We start from the raw sequence: 13,093 nt of genomic DNA, 5'->3' as shown, positions 1-13,093 counted from the left end.
TCCCCCCCCTGAATCCCAAATGTTGTTTTTCAACTTACATTGACTTTTCTTCCGAAGGGAATGGGAGGACAAGTTGCTGCTTCTCCAAGAGATCCTGGATGAATGGTTGAAGGTGCAGTCCACGTGGCTGTACCTGGAGCCCATATTCAGCTCCCCAGATATCATGACTCAGATGCCAGAGGAGGGACGCCGTTTCACTTCTGTGGACAAAACCTGGAGAGACACCATGAAACAAGTAGCAGTGGTGAGTGGTTCAGCCTTTATTTGTTTTGGTATGGTTTTTTTTATTGCACCAGGATGCAGTAATGCTTAAGAAGAACTCTCTGTGGCGTAGCTTCTGTCAATAATAAAAAAAATTCATCCTGGTAAATAACAAATGTGATGATGACAATTGCTGCGATATATACTGTAAGTAAGATTCTTCGTGAATCTCATTATTTTTAAGCTCTGGTCCCACAGAGTTTAATAATAATAATAATAATGATAATAATAATAATGATAATGTGACTAGAATGCATTTTTGTTTGCTAAAGGGCCAAAGGTATCTTTATTGTCCTCACAGGGAAATTAGTTTGAAACATACAAATACATACATTAAACTCACAATTATAGTTCAGCTAACATCAAGTGCAGAACACCATGAAACATAAAGGCCAGCAGCAGAGATGCTCTAACATCCAGACTTAAGTGTTACAAGTTAAAGTGCAATGTGCAATGAGCAAGAAATTCAACTCCTATTTAACTGCTATTTACCAAACAAATAGCAGCAGGTACAAATGACTGATGCCTTTTAGTTCTTAACACAGGCAGTCTGTACCAAACTGTACAATGTAAGTGCACAAAAACAATCATCTATCAATGCAACTCAACAAAGCCTTCCTGAACTTTATTATTCAGTAAATAAAAATAAAAAATATGTTGGGAGCAAAGAGGGCTGAGCGGTTAGGATCTTCCACGCAGGCCGGCCTGGGAACAAGACTGACCTGTGGCTCCTTTTCCACATGTGACTGCCCCATCCTCTCTCCTTATTACCTTGTCTATCCACTGTCCCCCAATAAGGAAGTACGATAGCTATAATCTGAATATTTAGGACATGCAGGAGCTTGTAAACATCATTCAGCTTTAATTTAGAGTAAATCAGTCAGGGGAGCACACAGTGACATTCTGACCCAAAACGCAAAGTGACAGCTAATTAAACGGGTGAAAAGGATCGCAGTTAACCACTCAATTACTTTAGATACCTAAAGAGCAGCTACAGGATCTGGATTCTAACTTCAAGTGAAATGAAAATGTATCTTTTGAAATCTAAGTTTGTCAGTGATGAATTGAAAGAACCAATATTTATAATGATGTCTGAAAACTTGACCAGAACAGTTACTGGTCAGTATATAAATATAGAGACAACATGTTTCTGAACATGCCCTTCTTTTCTCCGGTGCTTCTGTTCATCATGTTTGTAACAGACCCAAGATTAGTTTTGGTGGAACAGAAGTTGCAGATCAAAATCCTAGTATGTCAAAAGAAGCTTGCAGCATATACATGGACAGTTTTTTTCTCTTTCTAACAAACAAGCACTGTGGTGGGAGCAAAAGGAGATGGTGATCATGAAATACAGTGGAATGCTAGAAGTATTGAGCCAATTCAGAAAGAAGTATAATGTGTGAAATGGGATGGGGAAAGAGAGTTCAGAGAGAGAGAGAGAGAACGGGTTGGTATAAAATAAAGAGCAAGACAGAAACAACAGAACAACGATAACAAAGGGAGTGTTGCAGCATCCTCAAAGAGTTTCCAAAGGGTAATTGGTGTCCTCAGTACACCCGAAATGAGACACATCAATTTCAGCGAGTGTCCTCCAGAAAGCCGAGCCTGACTGCACCATCAAATAGAAATTATAGATTTTGTCTGGAAGGGGCAGGGCTATACTGAACCACAAAGAAAAGTAGGTCACCAAGGGACAGGGAGCGTGCACAGACACATGTGCATTGTCTCGTCTGCTGCAGCTCGAGTAGTAAAGTGTACACAGGTTTTTACTGTTACTGCATTTATACTCGTCCTCATATACAAATCAGCGTACCGTTTCTTACATTTATCAACCTTTTCCAGTTGACTGAAGTGAAATCAGCAGGTTCTGCTTGTGTGCTGGGAAATCATTCTCATACAAGATGATTCCATTTGAAATTCACTGCATGGGTTTAATGAATGATTGTGTCATATTTTCACTTTATCAAAAGCATGTTAGGATAGGAGGTGCCCTGTCAGACATGGAGGTTTGTTTTTCTCTCGATCAGGATCTCGATGGTTTAGTTATGATTATGTGATTATCTTAATGATGAAGCCTTGCAAAGAGGCCTTTAACAAGACCCATTCCTTAATGTGCATAATGTTGCTGACGAGTTTGTGTTTGATTATACTAGTGAGCCTCCTCAAACCTTATTAGTGACGTTAATAAGCTCAAACAGTCAGAATGCTTTAAAAAAACTACTTTTACCCACTGTGTGAATTTAATCAGAAAATAAAAGCACTATTTTCTGTCTGTGTTTTCTGCCTTAGAAATACATTTTAAGGTACAGAAGAAACTTGATTCCAAAAAAGAAAGCAGGAATCTTTTATACTGATTTATTATTGAACAGAGCACTGAGCAGGCGCATGGCTAAAATAGTGAAATGTTGTTTTTTTTTAATCATTATTATTGTTACATTTTCAATATTAAAGTAACTTTTTCAACATCGAGTGTCATTTTATTATTAAGTACAGTTTGCCACTTGACTTTACGTGGACCTGCATAAAATACAAAATACTTCTCACAACCACGGCCTCAAATTTTGTCTTGATTGTGTGACGTGTTTACATAAAAAGTATTTCTCTTTTAATCAAGGGCAGCAGTAGCTAAGTCTGTAGGGACTTAGGTTGGAAACCAGAGGGTCCCAGTGCAGAGCAAAATATAGAAGTTGGTATGGTAGCTGGATACTGCCAAGGTGCCTTGAGCAAGGCCCTGAACTGCCAACTGCTCTGATGCGCAGCCCCCAAAGTCCTTTACTACCCACTGTACATGATTACATTTTACCAGAAAGAAAAACAGTGTGTGTCATCTTTGATGGGAGATCATCGGATTCCTCTAGATAAGAAAAAATAGGAGAGTGAGTCTGACTCATACTAAGTAAAAATATCCCAGCACATCATAGAGTTTTCCCCCCTTTGGCCTGTTCACAGCGCTGTCAGCCAAAGAGAACCTGAGATGACAGAAGTAGAGGCAGGAGAGACGTTGTCACTGTCGGTTTATTGGTTGTTTAGCCAACTCTCATCCCATCTCATCACCCTCTCTCACACATTGTTCAAATATATGATCACATAGTATAAACCCGAACTTGTAGTGGCACAGACAATGTTCTGTGCTGCCATGACAACCTGCTACTTTAAATGAAAGCTGTAATCAAATTACAGATTATTCTGCCAGTCATTTTGAAAATGTGTGAAGCCAACAGTGATGTTAATTTAATTTTAGAAACAAAGTGACTTTTTTTTTGCTCCTTTTATTTACATATTCTTATTTTATCTCTTTTTGTATGAGTCGTGGAAAACCCGCAGTACTGCCAATTAAGATGAAGCACTTGAAAACAAGACATTGATATTTCAGAAAATGCTCTTCATCTTCTCATCAGTTACAATCAATGCCTTAAAATGTTTCAAGCTAATAATTCTATTATTCCCCTAACCCCCCCACGTAGGTCAGTTATTGGAAGAAGCCCCTGCATAGACTCATACTAAATCAAAATGTGACAAACAACACATCTCTTCATCTTGTCCATAGCATTGATCAGCAGTGCATGAAATTGGAATCATCTCGACATGCCACCACAGAACAGTGTCAGCTAAAAGGCAGACTACAGTGCAGCTATTGCACCAACAAATCACATCAAGGTCTGTTTTCCCAGGCTGCTGTGACCAAATCGACCACTTGGAGCTGCTCTAGATCCACTGATCTGTGGATCAGTGGATATTCTACCTTAATTCTCTTCCACTATTTGCAACCCTTTTACATATTATTTACCCATTATTGCATACTCAATTGCTGGACCAAACCATTCAAATCTAAGACGTGTTTCTATGAACCTGCTATCTTTTAACTTAGCAGCATCTGACGCCTTGACCCCCCCCCCCCTTTATCTGATAAGCCATGATGGCATTTTGTTTACTATTAGCCTTTGGGATTACATTTTTACCCAAATACTCAGCCGATTGTGCCTCGAACTTGCAATACGTTTTGTTTACATCCTCATTGTGTTGTGTGCATCAAAATGGAAGTTAGACAAATTCTACCAGTATGTAAATGTTATCATTTTTTTTACCACACAAAGTGCAGACCTGCTAAAAATCTACTTTGGATAGTTCCTGTCCTTCAATTGAAGCTGTCTGTTTGGATCATGAAAGCCACATTGTCACATGCATGAGAACATTGTTATCCTCTCAGTGTGCTCATGAATAGCTTCCTGCTGGCAGGCTGAATATAAAAAAGAGCACTCTTATAACAGCGTTCTCCAAAATAGGCCAAAACCACAAGTCTGATTAAATCCATGAAAAGCCTGAATAACTGTTGGTCAATTGAGGCACCCTCAGCTTTGTGTTTCCTATTCAGACAGAGTCAGCATTCAACGCGAGTGTTAGTTCAAATCTTATCTAATGGCTAATGCATCATAAAAATGGTCAAAATGGTTGCTATCCTTCATCTCTACTGCGTATTCATTATTTTGTTATGAACAGATTGGGTGGAGAAGTCACTTTGGCCCTGCCTTCACTTTAGATGTTATAAGAAATCAATCACAAATCATGAGCGATCCTAAATGATTATCATCCTGTTGTTGCTACATTTCATTGTGGGTTTTACACATTTTAAAGAAAGAAAGAGTTGATTGTTTTTTCATTGGCTGTTCTTCAGGCTTAGACCTCAGGGTCATCATGATACAATATGATACTCAATATGATACTTAATACGTTGCCCACGATATTGATACAGCGATTCCTCCAACATTGTTCTCATGCAAGATAATCATAGGATGATTCACCATGATATCTGATTAACTGAAGTACATAAAAGCCCCTTAAAAGATAAAGTGCAGGATAAATGTATTTATCCCCTGAAAGTTGGTGTCAGTTTCTCCGGTTATTCTTCATCCTTTGACTTCTTCTTATCTTTGACGGACATGATCCCGCTGTTACTGTTATCCTGCTTTCGACTTCTTCTCTGGCCCCTCACCGTTACCCTCATTTGTGTCATAAACACAACATAAAGGAGTCATGAAGTGGTGATGGGAGTCAAATTGGCAGGAAAATGTGAAGATGTACTCTCTCTCTATGGGCTAGTGATGAAACTATCTCAGTGTTTCCTTTCCACTGAGTATGTTGTTTCAATTTTAAAAAGCTAGAAGTCATGTTGACAAGTCTAGCTTGGATCAAAAGGGTGTTTTTTTCTGCAGCATGAAGTGGGCTGTAAATAAGACATTTATAGCTGGGGTAAATGATAAAAGCATGTAAACCAGCAGGAATAAACACAGTTTTTTTTTTGTTTGTTTTAGACATCTCTACCTTTAAGTTTGTAAGAGCGGGGCGAGTCAAGATGTTTTATGTTCCTCCGTGTTTCCTACTTTCACTTCACACTACAGTAACTCTGCAGTTAGCTCATTCTTGCATTTTGTTTCTCTCTAATCAGAAGATGATGTCAGGCTGAGCTGTGCACCTCATTTAAAAAAAATAAAATAAAAAATGCTAACATTTTATATGAGCAGGTTCATACTTTTACTGTCCAGCCGTGAAGATTAGAAAGACTTTTTATTTAGCCGCTTCCTGGGGCTGACAGTTTCACAGGATATTCAATCAGGGTACGGATGAGATGATATCAGAGATGAAATATTTCATATTGTGCCCGACAGGCTCCAGGTGAAATCTCTATTACTGTCCTATGATAGATTTTCAACAGTGCCGAATGACAACTGTGCATCACTGTGGAACATAGAGGGGATGTTGCAAAAGGAAGCTTTGCAGCGTCTTACTGTTTCCTTGAAGGCAGCAGTCACGATACTTGACGACCTGAGAGATATGAATACAACAAACAACCTTAATTTACCAGAATTTCCAGCTATTAAATGTAGCCTTGCCTCGACATTGAAAGAGTAAAGTGAAGTATAAATGGAACAGCAACTTTTGTGCAACACTCTCAGGCCACTTTGCAGGGTTTGGTGTTCTTTGTCTTGGGAGTGAATGGAAGAAAATGCTGCTTTCTTCAAAGTGGCTTTGAGAGGTTCAGTTAAGGCTTACAGTTTTAGGAGGCTGAAGGGTAAATAGAAAACAGAATCACTGACCTTGAAATAAGTTTGCATCAACCTGAAATTGTCCTAAGAGGTAAAGGATGTCCATCTTAAGGATCTTTTTGGGAGATGACCACAATAATTAAATAGCAAAGCTTCCTGATTGATGAACAGCATCTATCGTCAAAGTCAGTTGAAAGCAGCTAATCATTGATTTAAGTGTCTCACTCACATTATTTTCCATCTGTGTTAGGACAACCACGTGTTGGCAGTGATTACAATCGACAAGATGCTTGAGAGGCTGAAGAAGTCCAATAAACTTCTGGAGCTGATCCTCAAAGGTCTTAACAACTACCTGGAGAAGAAGCGTCTCTATTTTCCACGGTTCTTCTTCCTGTCTAATGAGGAGCTGCTGGAAATTCTCTCAGAGACCAAAGACCCAACAAAGTAAGAATTTCAGTATACTAATCATGTAGATCACCCCTGATCTCTCCAACAGGTAGCTCGCTGGCAGGTTGACTGACTGTGTAAAAAATGATAATAATCAGACAACAGTAAATGCACCTATTCCCACTATTCAGTTCAGTTCAGACAAGGACACAAGACAGAAAGTTTAAAAAACAGACAACATAAATAAGAAAAAGAACAGATAGTAGAGCCACATGAGATACATTCCTGTAGATCATACGTGTTTGCTCAGGCTGCGTACAGCGTATGGACGAAAAGCTATTTGCATAACAGGATGAAATGCATTTAATGGAGCGATGCCGTCTGCCTGAGGGAAGAGGAATGAAAAGACTGACAGCAGGATGACCTGAGGGGTCCCTGGTGATGCTGAGGGCGCGTGACAGGAACCATCATTGTAAATGTTTTCAAGATCTGGCAGGCTGACAACAATCATCCTACCTGCACCACAAACAACTTTGTTTAACATTTTTTTTTCTCCTCTTCATACAATTTACCCATAAAAGTGTTAAGTAGTCATGTTTTCTTGGAAATTGATGTGAATTTTCAGAAACGTAGCTGACTATGTGGCACAATCAGTGTAAAATATATATATCTTTTTTTCTTGGACCTTGATGCGAAGTTAAGATATTGAGCATTGGATTATTGCCATTTCACACGTAAACAAACAGTGGCTTAATTTAGCTGATGTTTGCAATGTAAATTAAATGAATGCAAGCGATGTAGCGCAAGTAGCTCTTGGTCATTTTTATTTTTTCAAAGTAGCTCTCAGATAAAGAAAGGTTGGAGACCCCTGAGACTGTGTAGAAGAAATGGATGTAGAGTCAAAAGCCAGTGCAGTAGTGGCTTTAGCCTGCGTTCTTTAATGGCCAGGACTACATGAGCTAAAAAAGGAAGTTTCAGTATTGGAAACAGACGAGTAAATGACTCTAATCCCTCGTTTCCCCATTTCCACAATGAATTAAAGGTTTCAAACTGGTTTATAGTATCAAAGACTGACAGAGGTTTAGTTACGGTCCTGTTCAGTCAATTTTTAGACATTCCGATTTCTGGTGAAATAATACTTCAAAAGTCAAGATTCCTCTGAGATCCTCCAGAACAGTTAGAGGGGGAACAAACAAATAATAATAATAATTTACACTTTATTAATCCCACGAGGGGAAATTCGGTTTACACTCTGTCTAACACACACATAGGCCGAGATACACACTCATGCACAAACAGGGTTCTAGTGACATGCATTAATGGAGAGGTCTCAGAGTGAGGGGGCTGCCCACAGCGAGCGCTCCAGAGCAGTTTTTGGGGTTCGGTGCCTTGCTCAGGGGCACCTCGGCAGTGCTCAGGAAATGGACTGGCACCTCTCCAGTTACCAGACCAGTTTCCGGACTTGGTCCGTGCCGGGACTTGAACCAGCGACCCTCCGGTTCCCAACCCAAGTCCCTACAGACTGAGCTACTGCCGCCCCAAAACAGTAGAAGCCAAATTCATAAAAGGAAGCAGACATGGCAGAGAAAGAATAGCACATGTCCCCCTTGCACATGATGTGCTTGCTCAAACTGACTCAACAACCATTATTGTCTACGTCTTAGTTGGTTTACTGCCAAACACAAACAGATTCCTTTAATGACTATTTTCCGTGTTGAATAAATGGACACATCAATTCAAACCATTTGTCTTAAAATAGGAAAACTGACTAGTTTATATGAGCTGAAGCCGACTTACAGTTTGAAACATATTGCTCACTAAATTATGATCATAGTGTCTGCTAAATGAATTGTAGAAATGAAGCCTTTGATTGAAATCGAAGACAATTTTTAAGACCACTGAAATATGCGGCACTTCAGTGTGCACTACTCTGCAGGTAAACGATGTCGAATGACTTTGTAGAGTGTGGCTAATTTTAGCAGTGCTAGCACCAGTTGTTACTCCAGATTCCTGTGCTGCTTCCGTGAGATGCCATACTTAATCTGTACTCGATTTACACCTAAGCAGTAAATCAGGGAGAGAAGGCCAGTTAACTGGAGTTACAGTGAGGGTTATTGGTGGGCCGCTGCCTTAAAGCATTTGACTGGCGTTGTGGGCACCACATTGATAAAAGTATTAAAATGAATTGAGTGGAATAGTAATTCTGGTGCCCCTCAATTATTAATCCACGACTTGCACTCATCCCTCATTTAGAATAACAGCCAGATATGTTGTAGGTCACAGCCCCTTTGAAAAGGACCTCTCAACCAGGATACATATGTAAACATGTGTTTACATCCTCTCGTATAACTATTTTTACATCTGGTCTAAATAAAACCATTCTCTCTCTTTCTCTCTTCGTATAGATGAATAGCATTTGTAGATGTGTGTCGTCCCTTTGTAAATTAAACTGCCTCCTTGACCAACTTCTGTGCCAAATATGATAAGATTGATGAAACCAGCAGTTCCTATCAAGCAACACAGATTTAGCACGTCGATGGAGCAAATCAGTTTAAAGAGATGTTCTCTTTTGAGGAACAACCACATGCTTCCTTGACCCCTGAAATGGTTTCCTCCCCCTGAAATGAAGTCCTTCGATCACCTGCCTCTGCCTCATTTAGTGCTCATCAATGAATGGATGATGACAGACAAAAGATGTTCTAATCTCTCACACCTTCACTCTTTTCGCTTTAACCCTTCTCACCCTCTTTTCTCTCTTTGGAAATGATCATAGTGTGTGCAGAGCCTTGTACTCATATCAGCTCTTCTGAAAAGAAGGCATTCTGCTTTCGTGGGGCTGTCTGGAGTACTAGGACATGGTGTAATGCAGTTCTCAGGAGATTGCTATTTGGATTTTTTTTTTGAGAATATGAGCCTCTGCTCCATAAATGCAGTCCTTGGCTTACAAAACAAGCTACTTTTATTTGGGGTATGTATAAGAAGAAAGGTCGTATTACTTCAGGATTGGAAAACTTGTAGTTATTTCTCACTACCCCCAGTTCTTTTCTGAACAGAGAAGGAATATTCTTTAGGACTACAAAGTGTACAGAAACACAGACCTTTGAGGCCGGGAAAAGAAAATAGGGAAAGGCTTTGTTTGTGCAAGCAGCAAGTCTGTCACATTGCTTGTTGTGAACCATCGGCTGTATATAAATAGTGTAATAATCCAAAATGATGTCAATCGGTTTTGGGACCACCCTTAAAAAGCATTTTGTCATGTCTAGAGTTTGACACGCTCTTTCGTTAGAAGTAACTTATAAAATGTCCCCATACAGTTGTCATGAATAGAGAACTTAGCTTTGGAAAGTTAGCTTTTCTCGAGGTCACAGAAATGTTTAAAGGCAGGGTTGGCAGTTTTCAAAAGCTAGCATGATTTTAATAGTAGCATTCCTTCAGTGCGCCGTCTGCACCCACCCCTTCCCCTCTGTGCTCCCTCAAAAGCCACGCTCCTCACTTACATGGACAAGCGCCATTGGTCCAGTAGTGGATTTCAACTCGTGATTTAAGTGTGGGCTTGTGCATTCATGGAGTAGAGAACGAGCAGGAAGATGGAGAGGCATGATTGGTTCATCAAATTGGTAAAGTTTTTAAAGGCTTATAACTGCTACAGATGACAGATTGTCTTTGTTTCATTTTCAGAGTGCTTGAGTTATTAATGTCTGTCAGGACCTAAAGACAATTTCAACCCAAAGCTTAAAAAGTGTTTCTGGAGGAAATTACCTAACCTGCCTTTAATTCTGCTCTTAAGTTAGTCTATTTATGCCGGCCTTTGTCAGGTTCATGACACTCTAAATCATTTTCTTACATCTCAGACCCTGGGTTGCAAACTAATGTTTTGCATAATGTTGTTCTACAATCAGAGCAATCCATTTATCTGAGCAAAATGTGCCAGTGCTGTAGTTTTCCCCGATTCTTCTGTGACCTCCAGTGAGTGAAAAAGCATCGCCTAGTGTTTGAGGGGAAATGCAGCTATGAAGGGCCCTTCTCTTCATGATTTAAGAAAAGGTTCACTGAGATGAGGGGCAGTAAAATAAAGTTGTCCTTCCTCTCATGCTTTATATGTTCAATTTGGATGTTTTCAGTGTCACAGGAGGGGACATGGATTCAAACTGTGTGCATCAATAGGCCTTTATTTATTTAATGTTTATTTTTCAATTATCTGCTGACAAAACATCATAAGCATCAACTTCAGCTGCATACTAAAAACTTACTCTAGGGGCTACCTCTAAACACAAATACAAACACTGAATGTGCTTTTTTATGTGATCGTGGTTTATTATGTATTCTGAATCCTGGCGATGATTGATTCCGTTTTTTGTGCTGTTGTCAATCCTGTCTTTTGGGTAAGATGAGAAAAGATCTTCTGTCTCAATTTAACACTTGTTAAAGTTTTAAGTCTGTGGTAGGTAGCCCTGGGAAAAAGGTACTGAGAACTTACAAACTTGGACAAAGAGTAAGAAAGAGTCTACTGCAAGTTTTTACACTTTGTTGCATTACTCTCCTTCAGGGTGCAGCCACATCTGAAGAAGTGCTTTGAAGGCATCGCTCGTGTTGTCTTCACCAATTTACTGGACATCACTCACATGAAGAGCAGTGAGGGTGAAGTAGTGCTGCTGCTGGATATCATTTCCACATCCAAAGCCAGGGGTCAGGTGGAGAAGTGGCTTCTGGAACTTGAGAATAGCATGATTGCCTCTCTACACAAGGTGTTGTTTGGTTCATTATGGCCCTATTTTTCCTTTTCTATACACTCACAAGCAAAAAGAAGCCAGTTTAGTTTTATATTCACTGAAATTATAATAAACCAGTCTATGTGTTTTATAAGATTGAGCCAGCACACACAAGGCTTTCAAATACCACTTATGTACAATGTAAACAAATCCATTGTTTCTCTTGTGGTGCATTATAGGTAATCGGGGAGGCGATAGAGGCGTACCCCAAAGAGCTGAGGATACACTGGGTGTGTGCGTGGCCGGGTCAGACTGTGCTCTGCGTCTCACAGGTGTACTGGACGAAGGATATCCATGAAGCAATTCATTCAGGACAGAAGGTGAGATGCATTATGTATTCCTGACCAGTGGTTCCCAAAGTGGGGGTCGGGACCCCCTGGGTGGTTGCAAGATATTGGGAGAGGAGTCGCGAGATGCTTTCCAAAAACAAATTTCCTATTTCTTCAAATTGCATATTTTGCCCCTTAATGTGAAATAGTCCACATTATCGGGACAGAGGGGGCCAATAGTCTCTTGCATCGTTATTTTGGGGGTTGCGGGATAAAAGTTTGGCAACCACTGTTCTAGACTCTACTTTCTATACTGAGTCAGGGTGGTCCTTTGTCAATGCATTAAACTTGTTAATGGAACAGTCAGCCCCATGTGGGCCTTCTATATACTGTATGGACGTTACGTTTTTCTCTTCATAGAGCTGAACATTTGTTCTTCTTTAAAAACTGCAGAAGGTTTTTCAACAATACTGATGTTTGAAGACATTTTTAAAAAACCCTGAAAGACTCTCGTAGCCATCTGGACAGAGAATATCCTGTTCATTGTAAATCATTTTTTTCAGCTCAGATAAGAAATTCAATAGTTAGTTTGTTACGTCTCATTGTGCAGCCGACAATTGACTTTATCTATGCTCTTACCTTCCTTATCCTGTTGAAAAGATGCCTTCTTTTTATAAATCACATCATATATGGTCTAAAGTTCCTTGATGTCTCTAATAAAGCTGCTACCATGGTAACATCTTGCTTTAGAAATACATAATATACAGCGTGCTGTTGCTATGGTAACATACATTATACCAAGTATGTAATGTCAGATGGATCAGAAGGAACAGTTTACACAAAGAGTTAAGAGGTTGGATGAGGTCAACAGTGTCTGATTAGCTGTAGATAAACTGTGGTCTTCACTCATTACTTTTCAATGAGTGTGATGCTTACAGTGTGGCACTATCTGCAAGCTATCATCGAGTTTATTACTGCTGCGATTTTTACACAGCGCCAGTGGTGTATTATGGAACAGATGGTTTGAAAGTAAATTAGAAACAATATTAAATCTGTCACATCAAATGGAGAGCACCTACACGTAATAATCTGACAGCTCCAGGTCTGCTGCCATATCCACTTATAATATAATACTTTGTTCTAATAAATTGGACGGGAAATCCCCTGGGTGCATTACATTCATTTAATCTCCTTAGAGACACAAGGTTATGCATTTTCTTTTTAAAATATCATTTCTAGAATACAGGAAACATGCAGTGTACTGCATGCACGGATGATCTTCAGTTCACTGATGGAGTCTTCCTGAAATCATGTTCTGTCTTCAACATACTGCAACATCCTTTACCTCCAATAATGTCATGTTCCT

The 13,093-nt window shown here is 39.7% G+C and overlaps 1 protein-coding gene across 2 annotated transcripts in view; it reads left to right on the top strand.

Annotated features, from left to right (window-relative positions):
* The window catches only part of dnah7 (dynein, axonemal, heavy chain 7), an 81,574-nt gene that overhangs the window by 11,017 nt on the left and 57,464 nt on the right, over positions 1-13,093 (top strand). For both annotated transcript variants that reach the window (XM_079358471.1, XM_079358470.1), the window contains exons 19-22: positions 58-244; positions 6,553-6,746; positions 11,236-11,434; positions 11,638-11,778. In XM_079358471.1, the coding sequence (XP_079214597.1) occupies positions 58-244; positions 6,553-6,746; positions 11,236-11,434; positions 11,638-11,778 (721 nt within the window). The remainder of the gene's footprint in view (positions 1-57; positions 245-6,552; positions 6,747-11,235; positions 11,435-11,637; positions 11,779-13,093) is intronic.

This window comes from Symphodus melops (assembly GCF_947650265.1).
Source record: "Symphodus melops genome assembly, chromosome: 12".
In the NCBI taxonomy this organism is placed as follows: Eukaryota; Metazoa; Chordata; class Actinopteri; order Labriformes; family Labridae; genus Symphodus; species Symphodus melops.
The sequence above is the reverse complement of the archived record's forward strand: the minus strand, read 5'-3'. Positions and strand labels throughout refer to the sequence as shown.